A 23,067-nucleotide genomic window follows, 5' to 3' on the forward strand; every position below is an offset into this window, starting at 1 on the left:
TAATAATTTCATTTCTATTTAGAGAGGATCTTTCAATATTTCCTTTAGGATAGGTTAGGATTGCTGTATTCTTTTTAATTTTTGCTTATCTGAGAAATTCTTTGTCTCTCCGATTCTAAATGATAATCTTGCTTGGTAGAGTATTCTAGGTTGCAGATTTTTCCCTTTCAGAACTTTGAATATTTCTTGCCATTCCTTCCTGGCCTGCAACATTTCTGAAGAGAAATCAGCCAATAGCCTTATGGGAGTTCCCTTGTAATTAACTCCTCGTTTTTTTCTTGCTACCTTCAGAATCCTATTTTTAACTTTTGAAATTTTTATTATTATATGTCTTTTTGTATTTCTGTTTGGGTTTACCTTGTTTGAGACCTTCTGTGTTTCCTGTACGTAGACATCTGTTTCCTTCTTTAGATTTGGGAAGTTTTCAGCCATAATTTCTTTTAATACATTTTCATTCTCCTTTTTTCTTTCTTCTCATGACAAGTTCTAAATGATATGCAAAAATTGTATGCTATAAATAAAAAGTAAAGATGTGTTCACTATGCATAGTCACTAGAATGAAGCAGATCAACATTTTAACAGTGGTTATTTTAGGAATTATAGGTGGTCATTATTTATACTTTTCTGTATTTTCTCAGTTTTCCATAGGTATGCATTTCTTTTACAACCAGAAAAAAAAGTTTCTTCCTTCTCATGTCCACTCCATAACAAAGGGAAGAATCATTTTTAGAATTGAGCCCAAGAGCTACACAAGATGTTCACTTCTCTATTAGTTGAAAAGTCCACTGTCCAGCTTTTGCATTTTGCAAACTGGAACAATAGTTATCTATTGCCATTCGTTCAAATTTTTTCTTTACCAATTTAATTTCTAAATTATTTTTTTAGTTCAGTGACCTTATTTGCAAGTTTTACCAGTCCTCCTGGAGGACATTATTTAGTGAATGGATTTGAACTTATTTTCCTCACCCATCTGGGACATTTTTTCCCTCTATAATTGTTAATTCTCTTCCAGTTCAGTTCAGTTCAGTTCAGTCGCTCAGTCGTGTCCGACTCTCCGCGACCCCATGAATCACAGCACGCCAGGCCTCCTTGTCCATCACCAACTCCCGGAGTACACTCAAACTCATGTCCACAGAGTCGGTGATGCCATCCAGCCATCTCATTCTTGGTCGTTCCCTTCTCCTCCCGTCCCCAACCTTTCCCAGCATCAGAGTCTTTTCCAGTAAGTCAACTCGTCGCATGAGGTGGCCAAAGTATTGCAGTTTCAGCTTTAGCATCAGTCCCTCCAATGAACATCCAGGATTGATCTCCTTTAGAATAGACTGGTTGGATCTCCTTGCAGTACAAGGGACTCTCAAGAGTCTTCTCCAACACCACAGTTCAAAAGCATCGATTCTTTGGCGATCAGCTTTCTTCACAGTCCAACTCTCACATCCATACATGACCACGGGAAAAACCATTGCCTTGACTAGACGGACCTTGGTTGGCAAAGTAATGTCTCTGCTTTTTAATATACTATCAAGGTTGGTCATAACTTTCCTTCCAAGGAGCAAGCGTCTTTTAATTTCATGGCTGCAATCAGCATCTGCAGTGATTTTGGAGCCCAAAAAAATAAAGTCTGACACTGTTTCCACTGTTTTTCCATCTATTTCCCATGAAGTGATGGGACCAGATGCCATGATCTTTGTTTTCTGAATGTTGAGCTTCAAGCCAACCTTTTCACTCTCCTCTTTCACTTTCATCAAGAGGCTTTTGAGTTCCTCTTCACTTTCTGCCATAAGGGTGGTGTCATCTGCATATCTGAGGTTATTGATATTTCTCCCAGCAATCGTGATTCCAGCTTGTGCTTCTTCCAGCCCAGCGTTCCTCATGATGTACTCTGCATATAAGTTAAATAAGCAAGGTGACAATATGCAACCTTGACGTACACCTTTTCCTATTTGGAACCAGTCTGTTGTTCCATGTCCAGTTCTAACTGTTGCTTCCTGACCTGCATACAGGTTTCTCAAGAGGCAGGTCAGGTGGTCTGGGATTCCCATCTCTTTCAGAATGTTCCACAGTTTATTGTGATCCACACAGTCAAAGGCTTTGGCATAGTCAATGAAGCACAAATAGATGTTTTTCTGAAACTCTCTTGCTTTCTCCATGATCCAGCGGATGTTGGCAATTTGATCTCTGGTGCCTCTGCCTTTTCTAAAACCTGCTTGAACATCTGGGAGTTCACAGTTTACATACTGCTGAAGCCTGGCTTGGAGAATTTTGAGCATGACTTTACTAGCGTCCATTTAACCCTAAATTCATATCCTTTGATATAGAATATGGAAGTAAAATAGAAGTTGGGAAGTTCTGCTTTCTCAGCATTACATTTTATCATCAGGTAAATTTGCATTTTCTTTTTTTTTTAATTGGAGGATAATTGCCTTACAATGTGTCAGTTTCTGCCATACAACAACATGAATCGATTTTTTATATACAGGCTGGGCTCCCTGTGTTATACAGCAGCTTCCCACTAGTTATGTATTTTACACATGATGGTGTATATATGTCAGTGCTGCTGTCTCAGTTGGTCCTACCCTCTCCTTCCCCTGCTGTGTCCATAAGCCCATTCTCTATGTCTGCATCTCCATTTCTTCGTTGTGAATAGGTTCATTCATATTATTTTTCCAGATTCCATATATATGCATTAATATGTGATAGTTGTTTTTCTTTTTCTGACTTATTTCACTTTGTGTAGCAGGCTCTAGGTTCATTTACCTCACGAAAACTGACTCAAATTTGTTCCTTTTCATGGTTGAGTAATATTCCATTGTATATATGTACCACATCTTATTTATCCATTCATCTGTCAGTGGACATTTAGGTTGCTTCCATGTCTTGGCTATTGTAAATAGTGCTGCAGTAAATATTGGGGTACATATATCTTTTTGAATTGTGATTTTCTCAGAGTATATGCCCAGTAGTGGGATTGCTGAGTTGTATGGTAATTTTAGTCCAAGTGTTTTCAGAGATCTCCATGGTAATCTCCATAGTGGCTCTATCAGTTTATATTCCCACTAGCTGTGTAGTAGGATTCCCTTTTCTCCACATTCTCTCCAGTGTTTATTGTTTGTAGTTTTATTTTTTTAAATCTTTTTATTTTGTATTGCAATATAGCCAGCTAACAATATTGTGATAGTTTCAGGTGAACAGTGAAGGAATTCAGACATATGTATAGAGGTATCCATTATTCCCCAAACTCCACCCCGACCCAGCCTGCCACATAACATTGAGCAGAGTTATATGTGCTGTAAGTAGGTCCTTGTTATCCATTTTAAATATAACAGTGTGTGCATGTCTGTTCCAAGCTCCCTATAAATTTTGTATTTTCACTCTAAAAATACCCCTTTTGCTTTTGCTAGCCTTTTGTAAACTTATTTTGAACCTTGGCCTCCTTGTGTGGTTCTTCCAAGTCTTGCTACTCTTTCATTCTGATTTCTTGTGTGTTCTTCTATTCGTCTTCTGTTTGTTCTTTTAGAAGATCTACCAGTACATGTTTCCCACGAAAACAGTAGATGTGCCGGTAGCTCTTCTAAATATCCAAGCAAAAGTGCATTTCAAGAGCTTTCTTCTTAGAGTTTCATGCCGTGGAACTACATGGCTTTATTTTTAGGACTTCTTAATTCTGCCTTACCGGAACCTGTGCCACACAACCCCTACGTTATTGCCACAAATTCTAAGATGGGATGGTCTCTTTTTCCTGTGGTTCTCCTTTCATTTCATCAGCCAGTTTCTTCTTTGGCCAGAATAGCCATTCTCCTCTCATCTTACATACCTGTGGAACATGAAGATGTCAGCATGCTAGGTCGGGAGCTTGTCAGTTGTCCCCAGCTAGTGGACTAAGACTTTGCACAGGGGCCAGAGTGTTTGAAGGCTTCCACAGTGACAGAGTGCTGCTTCTGTGCTCGAGTTGGCCCCAAGAGAGTCCTGCCCTCTGTCTCTGTTGGCTGGGGCCCATGGCGCTCAACAGTAACGTCACTCCTGGCGTCTCTCCTGCTGACCCTGCCTGCCTGTTTTCCATTGAGCATCTCACTTTGAATGCCCATAAACAGGGTTCCTTACCATTCGCTCCTCAGGAACCCTGTTTCTCTGGAATAGTTCAGACTCCTCTTGTCCCCGTGTTCTCCTCAAGTGAGTCCTGCTCACTGACTCTTAATCTCATGTATACATGTTATGTACATATCATAACATTGACATATAAACATAATTGTAAGTGCCTGAAACAAATTATTTTGGTCCCTTACTCGTTCTTCTCCTAAGGAAACATCAGACATCTACTCTGAAAGTGTACACAAAGAAGAGAGGAGACAATTTGAGAGACTGTGAGTGCTTGTGAATTAAACATTTTTTCAAATTAAAAAACTCAGAAGTGTGTGGGTGTGGAGCACCTTGATCAGTCACCCTGACTGCTGTTTTCTTCTCTCAAAACTGGGAAGTTGAAAACACTCAGGATAGTGAAGTAAACGTTTAGCCTTAAGAGTGACTGGGCTGGGTCTTGAGATTCCAGAAAGGACCAACAGACCTAGTATAAGTCATTCAGATCAGTTCAACAAAGCGTATAGCATGTGAGACCCAGAGCATGCCCTGTAGGCATAAAGAAAATACTAGATTTTATTCTAGAAGTTCATAGTTTATCCTCCAGCCAGGGTACCAGGAGTGCACCTGTAGTTGAGTAAATTGGATTTATTACCTGTTTAGCAAAGGAAGATGTATATCATGATAAAGCACACAGTATCTCAGCAAGAAGAGTGTTAGAAAAGTCTTACTATAGAGATTGACGCTTGTGTTAGGTGATTTTGAAGAAGGTTCAAGGACGTGGGGCTTTGCTATGGATTGGGTGCTGTCAGAAAGTTGGGTGAATTCTGTGACTGGCTGTCTTAGTAGAGTTTATGTGAAGAGAGCAGTCTTAAGAAAAGCTGTAGCTATAATTAACAAAGTGGCAGCAGTCAGCAGTCACTCATCATCTGGAAATAGGGGCTGTTTGATATTTCTTTGGGCAGTGTTCGTGTTTTGTGTGTGTTCAGACAGATTATAGAATGTTATTATTATTATTTTTTGCCTGATCCATCATGGTCACAGAATGGCCTTGTCTGCTGTTGATGTCTGAAATTGCCTGCGTTTAACTGGAGAAGACTCTTGAGAGACCCTTGTACTGCAGGGAGATCCAACCAGTCCATTCTAAAGGAGATCAATCCTGGGTGTTCATTGGAAGGACTGATGATGAAGCTGAAACTGCAATACTTTGGCCACCTCATGCGACGAGTTGACTCACTGGAAAAGACTCTGATGCTGGGAAAGGTTGGGGGTGGGAGGAGAAGGGGACGACAGAGAATGAGATGGCTGGATGGTATCACCGACTCTGTGGACATGAGTTTGAGTGAACTCCGGGAGTTGGTGATGGACAGGGAGGCCTGGCGTGCTGTGATTCATGGGGTCGCGGAGAGTCGGACACGACTGAGCGACTGAACTGAACTGAACTGAAGAGAACACCAAGAGCTAACTGTGAGTGCCAGGCCAGCTGGTAGCAACACCAGATCTTTTCTTGTTCTCAGATGTGATTTGTAGGATTTGATTAGCACTAACTAAAGTTGAGTAGAAATGGTCCTTAGTGAGAGTTGTTACCCATTTCTGTTCCAGTCCATTCAAGTAGGAGCTCTAAGACACAAAATTTCAATATAACTCTTGAATAAGGCCAGGTGTGATAAGAGTAATTAAAGAAGTTCCGACAGTGTATTCTTAGCGATGGAGCCAATAAGAGAAAATGCTTCAGGGACAAGGGCAGCATTTGGCCTGAGCTTAGAATAGGTTGGATTTAGGTATGTGAAGTTGGAGGGAGAAGCAGAACCATTGGAATAAGCAAAGGCTCATGCAACGAGTTGACTCACTGGAAAAGACTCTGATGCTGGGAGGGATTGGGGGCGGGAGGAGACGGGGACGACAGAGAATGAGATGGCTGGATGGCATCACCGACTCGATGGACATGAGTTTGAGTGAACTCTGGGAGTTTGGTGATGGACAGGGAGGCCTGGCGTGCTGTGATTCATGGGGTCGCAGAGTCGGACACGACTGAGTGACTGAACTGAAGAGGCAAGAAATCAGAAGGCAGGCTCAAAGGATGGTGAGAAGTCTAGTTTGGCTGAATCAGGGGTATGTAAAGGGAAAGAAGTGTGAAGAGGTACTTTTTGGCTAGATTATGGAATTTGATAGTTTAGGAGTTCAGGTTGTAAGGAGGGAAGATCAGAATTTGTTAAATACCCACTGTGTGTGCTAGGTGCTTTGTATATGTTATCTTATTTAGTCTGTAACCCTTGTAACAACTCTAAGAAGTAGGTCTCATGATAGCCATTTTACAGATGATGAAAATGAGCTCTAGAAAGGTTGATTTAACCTCCACTCAAATGTTGAATGCACAGTAAGAATCTCTGACTGAAATGGTGGTACTCAGTTTACTTCCCTCTGCTTCCTCTTGCATGATGCAGTGTCTTGTCGATAATGGGAACCATTGAAAGCTTTTGATCAAAGATATGGCAAGACTAGTTAGAATTATGCTTCAGAAAGATTACTCTGATAACAAACAGTAATAGTTAACATCTATTGAGTATATGAACCAGACCCTAAGCAGCTTAGACCCACAAACATCTCCTTTAGTTACATGTAGTATGAATCGGGAATGGAGAGGTTGGTAAGAGATGAAGAAAAAAATCTGATTAAACAGGCAGAAAACATTAAAGCAGTGGTCAGCAAAGTAGAGTTAGGTAGGAGGGGAATGTGACAAGATGGGCCCTCCGGGGAGACTGGTGAGAAACAGTCAGCTATTGTTGGAGCCGCCACCTTAAGTAATGTTGAATTAAATATGGCCTCGAGAATGTCCTCAGTATTTAGGGAGAAGCTTTCATATCTTAAAGGACTGGCCATTAAGACCTTTCTTGTATTGTGGTAATCAGAAATATAAACACATCCAGTTCTTTACTGATTTATTTGCCCTGAGAATGAAATGCTGCAGATGGTTTAATGTTGCTTTCAGAAAGCTCTTTTGTTAACAGTGCTAGAGTTTCTGTTTTTGTTTTTAGCAGTGGGGCTGGTTATTAACAAGGGAAAGTAGAGCTTCATTCTGTAAAATCCATTAAGTTTTTAGTCAAGCTTAAGTGATTTGCTAAGTGAAATTTTAATAATTAAATAAACCTAAATGTGGGGAAAGCTTTCAATAAACAATTGGGATTTAGTCAAGTCCACTTTATAGAATACTTAAGTACATATAGAGATAGGAAACATAGCTGTTTTCTATTTTGGAAGGTCTGCAATTTTAATGTTCTAACATCTTTAATGTTCTGATCTCTCTAGCTGTTTGTTTTAAAGCTTTTCTTTAAAAGAAAAAAATCACAAATCCCAGCTTCCTAATTTATCCCTCTCCTCCTCCCTTTCCCCTTTGGTAACCATAAATTTTCCTATGTCTGAGTTTCTGTTTTGTAGATAAATTCATTTGTATCTTTTAAAAAGATTTCATATATAACTGATATGATATTTGTCTTTGTCTAGCTTTTTTCACTTAGTGTGATAATCTCTTGGTTTATCCATGTTGCTGTAAATGGCATTATTTCATTCCTTTTTCTGGCCAAGTAATATTTCCTTGTGTATATATTGCCATATACATGAGATTAACATATGCACACTACTATACATAAAATAACCAACAAGAACCTACTGTATAGCACAGGGAACTATACTCAATATTTTGTAATAACCTATAAGGGAAAAATATGAAAGTGTGTGTGTGTATATGTATATATATATATATCTCAAACTGATTCACTGTGCTGTATATCTGAAACTAACATGACATTATAAACCAACTATACTTTTAAAACCCATTAATCCTTCTATAATGTAGCTGTAAAGTAATGTTTAATATTTTGTAACATTTATAATAGTGGAAGATTGTGATATAGATAAATAAGGAGATGCTATAAAGCAGTTTGAGTGAATGAACTAGAGCTCCGTGTATTGATCTGGTTACATTTCTAGGTCAAAATATTAATCCTCACCCAGAAAAAGCAAAAAAGAGTTGCAGAAACATCAGTACAGTGTGATACTGTAATATAAAGTTTTTTTTAATTGTTAAAATATACATGACTTTTATCATTTCAACCATTAGGTATACTGTTCAGAGGCATTAAGTATATTCACAGTGTTGTACTACCACCATCTATTCATCATATAAAGTTTTAAAATACTCAGACAATATTGTATATTGTTCATGGATGTATACTTGCATAGTGAAGCCTAAAAGCATACATTCTGATCATAAGAACTAAATTCAGAGATGTGGCTATCTCAGTGAGGGTGGGAGGAAGAGACACAAGGGGCTCCAGTTAACATCTGGTGGTAGGTAGTAATACAAATGCTCCTGTATTATCATCTATAGTTATTTTTGTATACTTGGGGTCTTTTCTTTAAATTTTTTTCTTAAAAAATCATTTCAACCAGACATCTCTAAGTGTTTGCTTGCTGTTGACTTTTTAGACATTCTGGGCTGTTCAGTTCTAAGAAATATGGTGGTGCCAAGATCCAGGAGGTCAGGTTACTCCCTATTGAGAACAGTTAACTTTATGGAAAAATCTATTCCAGATTCAGCATTCTGAACTTAGCCTGCCATCTCAAGTGTACCTTTGGTTACAGGTGGCAGGGGTTATAGATCCAAAGCCTAATTGACTCTACAAAGAAAAGAAAATACAGGAGGAGAGCAGGTTTTGAAAGGTGAAAATGAGTTTCATTTCATAGCTTTGAGTTGATAGACACACCAAAGGACATATACTAATGGGATTCAGAGATAAGAGGTAAGAGCTTGGAGGAAAGGTTAGAACTAGAGCCTGTACATCTTGGAAATTATAATGTATGCTTTAAGAATGAATGAATTTATCAAAGGAAAAAGAATAAAGAAAAAACAAAAGATGAAACTAAATCTTGAGGAGAGAGGATTAAAGAACAGGTTAAAGAGATGGAAAGAAACAGGTTGATGGACAAGTCATTGGGCCAAGATCAGGAGAGTGATATGCCACAGTTGTTAAGGCAGGAAAGTTTGAGAGATTTGTTCAGATTAATCCAGTATTTATTGAATGACTGTGGTGATCGTTTTCTTGTGTAGCAGAGGAATCTTATGAGTGAGAATTGAGTAAAAGCCGTTGGACTTGATAGTTATGGTACGTTACCATGTTGGTGTAACTATACTTCTTGTCTATAATCTCTTTAAATGCAGAAGTTCTTTTTATTTATTTTAATCTGTGTCTGGCCCAGTGTCTGGCACATTGTTAAGTGTTCAGTAATAAATATGTAAAATTTTACTTATGAATATAAAATGCACAGATTTCTCCTAGGGTATAAAATATGTTTTTACCGTCTAGCCTATCTCTTCCATTGCTGTCAGTTGCCCCTCCTGCCTTTGAAAATAGTATTCTCTACTTTGTCAGTGTTTTTTCCTAGGAGTCTTAGTTCCCCAGCCAGGGATCAAACCTGTGCCCCTCATAGTGGAAGCATGTAGTCTTAACCACTGGACCACCAGGGAAGTCCTCTTAGTGCTTCTTTGATTCTAATTGTAATCTCTAATTTGTGTATGCTAAGTCGCTTCAGTCATGTCTGATTCTGTGCAACACTGTGGACTGTAGCCCTCCAGGCTCCTCTGTCCATGGGGATTCTCCAGACAAGAATACTGGAATAAGCTGCCATGTCCTCCTCCAGAGGTCTTCCTGACCCAGGAATTGAACCCACATCTCTTATGTCTCCTGCATTGGCATGCAGGTTCTTTACCAGTAACGCCCCCTGGGAAGCCCATAAACACCAATAATCTCCTTTAAAATCAGTTTTATTATGTTTCTCTACTTCTGGCCACATCCTTCAGTGTTGCTTTTAAAGCCCTTGTATTACACTTCCTTTCTTCCTCCCATTACTCACCCTTTAACTCAATATAAAGAAGACAAATCTAACAGTCATGGCTGTACAGAAGTGGCATGGACTTCCTGGGGGGCATACTGAGTTTTCTGTTTGGTATTTGGCAGAGTCAGGACCACCGCTTAAGGGAAGTTGAGGGTATTGAACACAGGTGGTTAGATAGCTCTTTTAAAAAATTCAGCTTTGCTGAGATACAATTCACGTACTGTGTTGCACAATCAGTGGTTTTTAATAATAATCACAAAGTTGTACAGCCATCATTGGAATCAATTTTAGAACATTTTAATCATCACCTCTCAAGGAAAAATAATACCCATACCTGTTAGCAGTCACTTTGTTTTGCTCCCTCTCCACCCTCCTTCCCGCTCTCCACCAAGCAACCATGAATCCACTCTGTCTCTATGGATTTGCCTAATCTGGACATTTCATATTAATGGACTCATATGTGGTCTTGTATGACTGACTTTTTTTCCTTCACTTAGCATTATGATTTCAAAGTTCATCCATACTGTAGCGTGTGTCTGTACTTCTTTCCTTTTATTTGGCTGAGAACTATTCCATCGTATGGATATACTACATCTGTTTATTAATCAGTTGATGCACATTTTACTATATGCACATTTATGAATAATGCTGGCTTTAAACATTTGTACATAATTTTTTGTGTAAGCACATTTTGGCGGCATTCTGGCAGCAGCAGCCTGAAGAGGCTGGGTCGAATTGCTGGGTCATAAGGATCCAATCCCAAAGAAAGGCAATGACAAAGAATGCCCAAACTACCACACAGTTGCACTCATCTCACATGCTAGTAAAGCAATGCTCAAAATTCTCCAAGCCAGGCTTCAGCAATACGTGAACTGTGAACTTCCAGATATTCAAGCTGGTTTTAGAAAAGGCAGAGGAACCAGAGATCAAATTGCCATCATCCGCTGAATCATGGAAAAAGCAAGAGAGTTCAGAAAAACATCTATTTCTGCTTCATTGACTATGCCAAAGCCTTTGACTGTGTGGATCACAGTAAACTGTGGAAAATTCTGAAAGAGATGGGAATATCAGACCACCTGACCTGCCTCTTGAGAAACCTATATGCAGGTCAGGAAGCAACAGTTAGAACTGGACGTGGAGCAAGAGTCTGGTTCCAAATAGGAAAAGGAGTACGTCAAGGCTGTATATTGTCAACCTGCTTATTTATATGCAGAGTACATCATGAGGAATGCTGGGCTGGAAGAAGCACAAGCTGGAATCAAGATTGCCGGGAGAAATATCAATAACCTCAGATATGCAGATGACACCACCCTTATGGCAGAAAGTGAAGAGGAACTCAAAAGCCTCTTGATGAAAGTGAAAGAGGAGAGTGAAAAGGTTGGCTTGAAGCTCAACAAAAGACCGTGGCATCTGATCCCATCACTTCTTGGGAAATAGATGGAAAAACAGTGGAGACAGTGTCAGACTTTATTTTTTTGGGCTCCAAAATCACTGCGGATGCTGATTGCAGCCATGAAATTAAAAGACGCTTACTCCTTGGAAGGAAAGTTATGACCAACCTAGATAGTATATTAAAAAGCAGAGACATTACTTTGCCAACAAAGGTCCGTCTAGTCAAGGCAATGGTTTTTCCCGTGGTCAGGTATGGATGTGAGAGTTGGACTGTGAAGAAAGCTGACCGCCGAAGAATTGATGATTTTGAACTGTGGTGCCGGAGAAGACTCTTGAGAGTCCCTTGGACTGCAAGGAGATCCAACCAGTCCATTTTAAAGGAGATCAATCCTGGGTGTTCATTGGAGGGACTGATGCTAAAGCTGAAACTGCAATACTTTGGCCACCTCATGCGACGAGTTGACTCACTGGAAAAGACCCTGATGCTGGGAGGGATTGGGGACAGGAGGAGAAGGGGACGATAGAGAATGAGATGGCTGGATGGCATCACCGACTCGATGGACATGAGTTTGAGTGAACTCCGGGAGTTGGTGATGGACAGGGAGGCCTGGTGTGCTGTGATTCATGGGGTCGCAAAGAGTTGGATAGGACTGAGTGACTGAACTGAACGGAAACTCTGTTTACCTTTTTGAGGAACTGCCAGACTATTTTTCAAAGCAGCTGCATTATTTTACATTCCCATTCAGGTGAGTATGATAGTTCCTTTTTCCACATCCTCATCAACCCTCTTTATTATCTTGTCTTTTTGATTATAACATCCTAGTGGGTATAAAGTAGTATCTGATTGTAGATTTATTTACTTTACATTTCTTCTTCTTATATATTTGGATACTTTTATGAGATATGATGTTTTCTTTTATTTAGTGGTTTGTCTTCCCTTCCCGTCGCCCTGCACCTCCTGATAATAGATATTAAAGATAGTTTCTTTTCAATACCTCTGGATCCACAAGATTATGAGAAATTTGCCTTTTTGGTACCTTCTGTTAATTACAAAGGTCCGGACAAACAATATGAATGGGTTGTCCTGCCTCAAGGGATGGCTAACAGTCCATCCTTCTGTCAACAATATGTGGCTAATCTTATTCAGCCCGTCCGACTGCTATCTAAACATCTTATTATACTTATATATGGATGACATCATTCTTGGGGTGCCCAATACCACCGAGCTTACATGGGCCTCCAAATTACTATTTGATTGTCTTGCCAGGGGGCAACTCATAATCTCTCCTGACAAAATCCAGTATGTCCCGCCTTTCAAAGTCCTGGGGACCCAACTTACCCTTGAGGTGGTCTCCCCGCTTAAGCCACAGATAACTATCAAAGAAACTTATTCCTTGATTGAGCTCCAAAGCCTTCTGGGGGAAATCAACTGGCTACGGCCCTGGATCCCCATATCCACAGGGAACCTAATACTCCTCTTTAATTTACCAAAAGACAGACTCCCCCACGAAAAAATCACCCTGTCCCTGCCCCATAAACAGGTTATTAAAAGAGTTCAACAAGCTTTCGATACTGCTCAACTTTCTCGCTACGACCCCACTCAAGAGCTTCAATTATGGATATTGGCCTCCCCAGAAACACTCCTGTCCATGCTAATACAAACAGACAAACCCTTACAATGGATCCATGTCTCTCTGGGGGGAGGACCCCAAGTCTACACCTGCCCTGACCAGATGGCTGATCTAATACAAAAGGGAAGGGACACTTCAATCAGGTGCTTTGCCCATGAACCCGATAAGATTGTTGTCCCCTACAGATTGGGCTTCCCTGGTGGCTCAGAGGTTAAAGCGTCTGCCTCCAGTGCGGGAGACCCGGGTTCGATCCCTGGGTCGGGAAGATCCCCTGGAGAAGGAAACGGTAACCCACTCCAGTATTCTTGCCTGGAGAATCCCATGGACGGAGAAGCCTGGTAGGCTACAGTCCACGGGGTCGCAAAGAGTCGGACACGACTGAGCGACGGAACGGAACGAACGTCCTTTGCAGCACTAAAGCATTAAAATTTGATGAAGTCCATTTAATTTTCCCTTGGTTGCTTGTGCTTTTTGAGGCGTATCTGAAGTCACAAAGATTTATGTTTATGTTTTTTTCCTAAGACTTTTATGGTCTTGGCTCTTATATTTAAGTCTCTATTTTGAGTTAATTTTTAGAAATTTAATGTGGTGTGAGGCAGGGGGTCCAATTCATTCTTTTCTATGGATGTCTTGTCTCCATAGCACTTTTTGAAAGACTGGATGGCTTTTAAGGCTCCTTCTGACTCTGAAGTTTCTATGATCCTTTGTATCGTATTAATTTCTGTTACTGCCATTATTATCCAAACAGATGGACAGTCAAGATTTCATATGCTGGCCTTTTCCCAAGAATACGTTGTGTCTAAAAGTTTGTTGTAGATTTCTCAATTGCTTTCAGGTCTATCCTCCTTTGACTTTTCTGATACTGGTTTGCTTCTGGCCACCTTTGACCAGCTCAGGGTTTTTTTTTCCCTTGCTCCTTTTGCATATAACTTCACATATCCCTCCACCTTTTTTTTGGCATGGGGACTGTTCACTCAACTTAATTTTATCTATTAGCTATGTCATTTAGATAGGTCAGAGTTTCCTCTCAAGCCTAAGTACAATCAAACAAACTTTTCCTCTGGGTGTGCCACCAACACCTGGAATTTACCATGTGAAAATAGGTGTTCAGTTTCCCCCCTAAGCACAAGCCCTCTCAGTGTTCCTCGTTGTTCTCTCTTGGTATCCTAAACCAACCTTCGAGTTTTCTAAACTGCCCCCTTCATTCATTGTTAAACACTGCAGATAAAGGTAAAAGCCCTTGGATCCATCCTTTCCTTTCTATAGGTATAGCTGTCATCTTGCTGATTTTCTGGACCCTAGTTTCTTTCTGTGTTTGGTCTTTACTCAACTGCTAGGATAATCCCCCTCAAACACCCTTCTTGTTAAATCACTTCCCTGTTCCTAGACCCACAGTATTAAATTTATATGACACACGTTAACATTTAATCTACCTGCTTTCCTTTTTTGCCTCTTGTTAGTTCCCTGAAAGGATTCGGTAGTTGGCCTTGTTTATTTTCTTTCTTTGTTCTCTTCCTTTTCTCACTGCATGCGTTCCTCTTCTCATGTACTTTTGCTTCTCTTCTCTACTGAATCTCATTCCCTCCAATGATTGATCCCATCTGACTCCTTTCCTTTTTTGTTTGGCATTCTTTCAATACTTAGACATTTAGTTTGTCTGGTAATAAGATCCATGATATTCTGTTCATTTTTTGCTGTTTGCTTTGGGTATACTACTTTTTAAAAGCCTTGCTTCATGTGGAAACCATTGTTTCTGTTTCATTTATGGCTCTCCTCCTTTCTTACCTACACTACAGAGTACTAATAGCTGTCCAGTACATCTTGTTGGTTGATGGAGCTATATAAGTTTTGAGGGGAGGGAAATGTGTGATGTTCAGCATCATCAGCATTTTTCAATTTTAGAAATGCAAAATAATGCCTTTTGTGCCATTACTTGGTTTTAATTTTTTATATTTTGTTTTATGCCAAGTTTTGAAAATGGTGTTCTCAGTACAGTAAGATGGAACTCAACAACATATTATTACAGATAGTAAATCTACACTAACCACCAGATATATCAGATTCACTCGAGAAGATGGCTAGCTTTTTGGATGCTGGCTAAGTATTTGTTCAGAGTGCATGATAGCCTTGAAGCTAGTAGACACTATTTAAGCTATTAAGATCCTTGACAATTTAGTAGCAAAAGAGTCATCAGCACCCAGAATGAACTTCCCAGGTGGCTCACTGGTAAAGAATCTCCTTGCCAGTGCAGGAGACCTGGGTTCGGTCCCTGGGTTCGGAAGATCAGCTGGAGGAGGAAATGGCAACCCACTCCAGGATTCCTGCCTGGAGAATCCCATGGAGAGAGGAGCCTGGCGGGCTACAGTCCGTAGGATCTCCAAGAGTCGGACACGGCTGAGTGACTGTGTGCATGAGCTCAGCACCCAGAATAAGGGGTAGTGGCCTGCTGTCCTCCTTCTGTTGTTTGCACCTGTGGTTTTGTTGCTGACCCCGTCTTAAAAAGAAGCATTTCTTGTCATCAGTTCCATGTCATCCACAGTCATTAACAGGAGGGAAAAGGGGATGATTGGGGTGCAGCTTGTCTGAGAGAAGGTACAAAGCAGAGGGCAGCTCCTGGCCAGTGGCTGGCATCTCTCTCTGTGCGGCCCACCCACCCTCTCTCACCTCCGGAGCAGCACGTTGACCTGAAGACAGGTCTCAGTTCATCACACCTGATTAACATGCTCAGTGCCAGCTTGCTTCCTTGTTTCATTATTTTCTTTTTAATCCTTTACCTTCAGTGTACATGCCTGTTTCTTTTCCCTGTTCGTATGCACCCACTCTAATGTGTCTGTTTTATGTTCTTAGGCCTACATATTTGTTTGAAAGATATCTAGTATAATTATGGTGTGTCTTTAGCTTACACATGGTATTTGCTTATTTATTGTTTAACTCAGTGCTGTGCTTTTAAAAATATGTTCAAGCTTCTGTAGGTACATCTAAAGTATGTTTTCTGAAAGCTACATGAAATTCCATGTTTGTATCTACTCCATTTTGATTTTACATTCTAACAGTTATGGAGATCAAAGTTCCTTCAGGCTCCCTACTTTAGCATCATCACAGTGAACATTCTCACACAGGTCTATAAAGCCTGTTGCTTGAATTCAGATATAGATAGCCTTATCTGAGAATCTCTCTGGAACTTGTCCGTCAGTGTGGGGTCACTGGGTCATAGGATATACCCTTAACGTCACTGAGTTCGGCCGTATCCGTTTACACTCTCACCCGCAGTGCACAAGCGTGCTTGCTTCCCGCATCTTGCCAGTACCTGCTATTTCCCACCATTCTGATTTTTGCCCTTCTGATAGGTATAATGCTGTCTCATTGTTTAAATTAGTATTTTTCTCCTTGGTTTTACTTTGATCATCTTTTAATATACTTGTTAACCGTTTGAGCTTCTCTTTCTGTGAGTTCCCTACTCATATCTTTTGGGCATTTTTCTTTTGGGCTTCCTCTGATGTTCATATCAAATTGTAGGAATTCCTTGACTATTCCAGAGGTTTAATCCCTTGTCAAATTTAGATACTGCAAGAGCTTTTCCTTCTCTGTTGTCTGTCTTAACCCTGTTCATGGTAGTCTTTCCGTTCCGTTCCGTTCCGTCGCTCAGTCGTGTCCGACTCTTTGCGACCCCGTGGACTGTAGCCTACCAGGCTTCTCCGTCCATGGGATTCTCCAGGCAAGAATACTGGAGTGGGTTACCGTTTCCTTCTCCAATGGTATTCTTTACCAAACAGAAATCCACAATTTTATTGAAATCAAATCCACCAGTTTTTTACCATATAGTCTGTATTCTTAGAGCCTGAATCAGGAAGTCTTTCTGCTCCTTAGTCTTTTCTGTCAGCGGTTTATCCACAGAAGCCTGTTTACATGACTTTTGAAGAGATGTCCTTCCTTTCTTTCTCACCTGTGACTTGGAGGAGGCTTGACAGTTGTTGTTAATGTTTGGCTGCTCCAGTGGAGGAAAACAGTGTGAGAAAATTGGTGTGCGCTCCTTTCTCTAAGCCCTGTTCTTCCACCCACAGAGATGAGCCCCTGTGACCCTGTCTATACTATATGAATCCTATCTGCTCAGCTGCAGCTGACTAGAAAGTGCCACATAGCTACCCAAGCTGAGCCCTCAAAATCTTCCTGCAGGGAATTTGGAATTATAACCAATCTCTGCTGACCCCTTGAAGGACATGCAAGTTGAAGGGTTTGGGGGTGAACATCTTCACATTCAAGGAGAAGCTAGTAACAAAGTAATGGAGAAAAAACAAAGTAACAGGGAAAAAAGCCTTCTGGCCCCATAGAGGGAGAATGATTGAGGTACAGTGTGAGAGGAGCCGTCTTGAATCGATGGCGTTCCAGTTTCCAGTTGTGTTCTCTTCTGAGACCAAAAATATATATATTGCATTTCCTTACATGTATTAGTTGGGGGGGCTAACTGCTCTAACAGATAGACTCCACAGTGTATCATGGCCCTAACACAATAGAAGTTTTTTTCTTACTCACATAAACAGGTGCAGATGGTGCTAAGTTGGTGGGATGGCTACAGTGGAAGGCTCTGTGCCACACAGTTATTCAGGAACTTGGGTTGATAGAGGCTCTGCCATTTTCAACACTTGACTCCCAAATGCCTCCCTAGGTGTCAGCAGCCAGCCTGAGGAAAGGAAATGAACACAGAATTCAATACATGAAAAGTTGTCTAGACCAGGTCTTGAACTGGCATCTGTCATTCACGTTGCTTTGGCTGGGACTCAGTCACACGGCCACATTTAACTGTATGGGAAGCTGAAAAATGTCATCTACCTGTGGACCAAAAAAGGAAGAGAAAATGGGTTTGGTGAACAGCTGGAGATTGCCGCATAGTGTTTATTATCTGTGTGATACTCTAGTGATACCTATTATACCTGTGTGATACTCTAGTGATACCTGTAAATCCTTATAATCAAGTTCCAGGTTTTTCTTAAACTTGTTTGAGTTGGCTTCTATGGTTTATATCTCAGTATGTGACATGTTTCAAAATAGCTGTATTTAAAATAGTAGAAGAAATAAAGACTGATTCATCTATTTTCTCAGGGAAGTTGGGTCGATTTCCACCTATGATGCATCAGCAGCAGGCACCCTCAGATGGCCAGACCCCTGGGGCTCGTTTCCAGAGGTCTCACCTCGCAGAAGCCTTTGCAAAGGCCAAGGGATCAGGTGGAGGCGCTGGAGGAGGAAGTGGTGGAAGAGGCCTGATGGGGCAAATTATTCCCATCTATGGTTTTGGAATTTTTTTATATATACTGTACATTCTATTTAAGGTAAGTGGAATCATCCTGATTGTATTACATCAATGAAAATCTATTATCATCATAATGAGAATCATTGTCAGCATTAAAACCCTTTGTATTTCAGAGCCCTTTTTCAAATCTACCGTCTCTTTAAATTTTGCCTCTTCTTTAGCAGATACTTAAGATAGCTGTTATCTCAGTTTCATAGACGAGAAAATCTTCAGTCAGAACCCAAATAATTTGCCCCAGAATTCACAACTAAAAATGTAGAAGCAGGGCTTGAACGTGGATCCTTCTAATTCCTAATCCATTGAGCAGTAAAGTTCAAAGCCTACCCTCTTGCTGCCCTACATGGTTTTTTTCTTGACTGGGCATCTTTGCAAGCTGTAGAGGCATAAAGGTGTTCTAAGAAGAACTTTATCATGAGGGTTGGCATCGTGATTTCCAGGTAATCACTGTGAGGCCAAATAGTGACTGTGCCAACACCATTTTTTCCTCCTTTTACCAGGAGTGCTATTTTTAACATCAGTTGTACTAATTTGCTCAGTTGTGTCTGACTCTATGACTCCATGGACTATAGTCTGCCAGGCTCCTCTGTCCATGGAATTCTCCAGGCCAGAATACTGAAGTGGGCTGCCATTTCCTTCTCCAGGGGATCTTCCTGACCCAGGGATTGAACCCAGGTCTCCTGCATTGCAGGCAGGCCCTTTACCATCTGAGCCACCAGGGAAATCCTAATGGTAGTAATTCTCCTGAAACAGAACTGCCATATCCTGAAACTAAGCCTGATATTTCCTAGTTCTGAGGGGACGTGATTTGGGTCCTTTGAAAGTAGACTCCTAATTAAGTTTCATGTCTAGGCAGGCCATGGGCCTTAGCACTGCAAGCAGAGGAAGCAGATTCACTTTGCCCTCCTAACTAGAGTATGAGGTCACTTGTCTCCTGCCTAGGAGTTCTACTGGCAGCCCAGGTTGAGTCTTCAATGAGCATGGCCAAAACACATGACTTGTGAAGAGAGTGTTTTCTTGTGCCTCAATAATTTTTTGCTTGGGAACCTTCTGTTGGCTTTTGTTTTTTGAGATGTTTCTCTAATGTTGCTGTTTGATTTGATTTCTCCCAACCTTTTTTTTTTTTATTTAATATGAGGGGTTCCGTGACTTTGAGGTTCTGAGCTGCTGTTGATGTGCTGTACCTCCTTCACTTCTCAGCTCTCAAGGGGGAAAAGTACTGCAGAGGATCGGAAGTGCTCTACTGCCACACCTGGGAACACCCACAGGAAAATTAGTAAGTGCCCTTTCATTATTTCATAAGTTTCATTGAGTCAGACAGCTGTAAAGCAGCCAGAGTGACAGTCTGTGGATATGCCTTAAAAGTATTTCTCAAAAGTTGTCCCAGTTTAATCTGATGGCGTTTTTACCTCAGCTGGCTTCCCTGGTGGCTCAGATGGTAAAGAATCTGCCTGCAATGGGGGAGACCTGGGTTCGATCCCTGGGTCAGGAAGATCCCCGAGAGGAGGAAATGGCAACCTGCTCCAGTATTCTTGCCTGGAGAATTCCACAGATGGGCTGTGTAGTCCATGGGGTTGCAAAGAGTCAGATACAACTGAGCAACTAACACACACACACTGGGAATTCTCAAAAGTTTCTATGTTGATTTTGGGCTTTTAAGGAACAGACAGTTATGAAAAGTACAGAACTGTCAGTTCATTATTTGTTAACATATATTACAAATTAATATTTTACACTTAGCATGGGTTTCTTCTTATTTCCAGACTTAAGAATATTGGCAACAAATCTCTTAATTTCACATAGAGGAAAACTGAGTCAATGAGATCAAGTCAATTGCCAAAGTCAGTTATTAGATCTAGGGATAGAGTTTAATACTTCTGACTCCTGAAACATGATCATCAAATATTTATGGACCAAGTAGCATCTTCTATGCTCTCTGGAAAAATGAAATGTATATGGCATGGCTCTTCACTCTGAGAATTTATCGTCTAGGATGAATGTTAGGAAAATATAACTGGTGAAAAGTTTATTGCCTAGAAAAAAGGGAGTTGGTGAAAGCCTTCTGGGAAATCGTGTCTAGCTGTGGAGGAGGCCTGATAGGGAGCTTGAGTTAGACACAGCCTGAAACGGGGCAGCTGTGTGAAAGAAGGCATGAAGAATAGGTCAGTTAAGCTGTATTTTTGAAGGCCTTGGAGGCCAAACTATCCTGTGGATTCTGAAGCCTCATCAGAGGTTTTTTAAAAGAAAGACATCATCAAAATGAAGAAAGGCTGCACCACTGAAACATCTGCCCTCAGCCATAGTTACTATTTGTATTTACTCTGGATTCACTATGAAAATAGATATCCCAGTGGCTTCTCCATCCTGAAATCTTAAATATTCAGTTTTAAGTGACTGCAATCCTTGCTGTATTCTTAACTGAGATAGTGTCTAGCCAAAAGTGATGGTAAACACATCATAAAATTTTAAAAAAATATTTGTGAGCTAAAGAGTAGCAAATTCATAATGTCACATAATGCATTTAAAACAGAAAGAAGTAAATAAAATGTATTCCCTAAGAGCAGCTGTCTTATGATGTAGTAGCAGTTGTATCAACTTTTTACACTTCGATTTTGAATTATACACAAAATGAAAATAACCCAAGCATTTACGTGGCACAGATGTTAATTGGATGCAGAAGAATATCTTATAAAAGTACTAAAAAGCCTTTGAAATGTTATATTTTATAGTGACCCTCTAAGTGTATCTCTGTAGGATGACACTCAGATATGAAACGGAATGACTAGATTATCTACATAATGAACAGCATGTTATTTTTCTATTGCTTTAAAGTTTATTTCATGTACTGATTGAGTGATTTACTTTTTTGTTTTACTTTTAGGACCTTAACATTAGTTTCAGTAGATGTGCTCCTTCTGACCTTTTTTGAGAAGACTGCTTCTGGGGGCAAGGTTACACAGTTCAACCACAGATGACTGAAGTAGAAAACCTGGGGCGGGAACGTGTCAGCCCTAGTTCGGGCCTTTTTCTTTTGAAGAATTAAACTGTTATCTTCCATATGTTTTCAGATCTTAGGTACAGATGACATAGTGCTCATTTCAAGGCTTTAATACCTTTTCTGAAGACCTTTACCAGGTTTGGTACTTCATCCTCAAGTATTATTTGAATTAGAAAGATGATGTTTATCTTCATTTCTTCTTGGCTGACTGTGTAGGGCTGTGTTTTTCACTTGTAGGTGTTTCTTTGGCTGGTCCTGCTGTGTTTCTGTGTGTAAGAGAGGGTGATTTATTCATCAGTTTCTAAACGTGTATCCTTTAGATCTTAGTACCTAGACCTCAGTACCCTTTGTGTCCTGATTGGATTAGCTGCTGCAGTCTCTTCTCTGAGTCTCAGGACCAGCCTGGATTATTGTAGAATGTCACAGCCAGCTGTGTTTCAGAAAAGAGCTTAAGGAGTTGTATATGATGGTTCTCAGATTAATGCTTATTTTTCAGCCAATTTTGAGCTTGTTCAACTGCAAGAAAAACTGAAGGAAACAGAGGAAGCCATGGAAAAATTAATCAACAGAGTGGGGCCTAATGGTGAGAGGTATGTTTTCACATAACAGGGATCAGACTATTGCCCATTTACAGAGTTATTTCAAATTTTTATTTTTCTTTGATTTCTGGCACACTTGCTTTCACTTTATATTATTGTTATTATATTAGCCATTTGCATATTATTTTTCATTTAACATTTTCACACTTTCAAGTGTCATTTTCAAGAGTATATATTCTGTGTTGTGCAGCATTATTGTGAGAGTGAGTGAATTTGTGAGTGGATGTCACAAGGTAAAATGACTGGGTTCTAAGGAAGTCATTTTCCTAGCTGTCTAAAAATGGCATTATCTTAAGTAATACAAGATTATTAAATAGTGTGCTTTCTGTTTGAGACAAAATGCGAGGAGCCCAAGTATGCTCAGAGTAGGCATTTGTTTTTTGTTGGCTGTGCCAGAACAGAACTGGATGTGTGAAGTAGGTGTCAGGAGTCAAACTAGCCCTTTAGGATGCCCCATGGTGAAGACACACTCCTCTTGCTACAAGGCTGGCTGAGGATATGAAATGGTGGCTTTGGGGGTTAATGGAAGTTGGCATCAACTAAGAAAACAAGGGTGTAGGAAGGCGAGAGAGGAGAAACCAGACTGTGAGACTGAGGACACAGAGGGACTCAGTTCATGCTGGGCCTTCTGGCAAGGATGGAATAGGCACTGGGGTGAACGGCGTGCAGGAGGTCCCATGCAGGGGGATGTCTTGAAAGGTCCCTCCTGCAGACTCAGGGGCTCAGTGTAGAGTCTTTGCCTCAGAAAACTGCTCTACCTCGGCCCCTTCTGTTTGCCATCCGTGGTGCTGTTCGTGCCCCGTACTCTTTTCCCTGCTTTCTGGCTCCTGTCTTGCCCATCTTTGGCTGGATATGAAAAGAGTAAACATCCTTAAATTATAGTCCCTTGGTTTGGCTTTTCCCTGCAATGTCTACACTGCTGCTGAAGTGACCTTTTTAAGAGTGATCCCTGCCTATCTGGGCCCAGCACCCTTGACCTTCCTTTGGTCCAGAAAGCACAGTGACCATCTGGCCTTCTCCAGAGCAGTCGAGGTAGGTATACATATCTATATGTGAGTGTATCTGTGTGAGTGAGTGATACTGTTTGGTGTTACTAGCAGTTACTAAGAACCAAGCTCTAAGCTAAATACGTACATTATCTGTTTCAATGTTTTGTATGAGTGTGACTAAACTAGTTTGTGC

At 40.7% G+C, this 23,067-nt stretch overlaps 1 protein-coding gene across 6 annotated transcripts in view; it reads left to right on the forward strand.

The window, feature by feature from the left end:
- RIC3 (RIC3 acetylcholine receptor chaperone) overlaps positions 1-23,067 on the forward strand; it is a 61,040-nt gene that overhangs the window by 17,932 nt on the left and 20,041 nt on the right. For 5 of the 6 annotated variants that reach the window (XM_055423433.2, XM_055423435.2, XM_055423434.2 and 2 more), the window contains 3 exons: positions 18,084-18,310; positions 19,489-19,564; positions 21,783-21,876. In XM_055423433.2, coding sequence (XP_055279408.2) covers positions 18,084-18,310; positions 19,489-19,564; positions 21,783-21,876 — 397 coding nt within the window. Of the gene's footprint in view, positions 1-18,083; positions 18,311-19,426; positions 19,565-21,782; positions 21,877-23,067 lie in introns of those variants that run through there. The other variant, XM_088843106.1, reaches the window with a different exon arrangement.

This window comes from Moschus berezovskii, chromosome 14 (assembly GCF_049115385.1).
Source record: "Moschus berezovskii isolate FMDL1 chromosome 14, NW_MosBer_1.0, whole genome shotgun sequence".
In the NCBI taxonomy this organism is placed as follows: Eukaryota; Metazoa; Chordata; class Mammalia; order Artiodactyla; family Moschidae; genus Moschus; species Moschus berezovskii.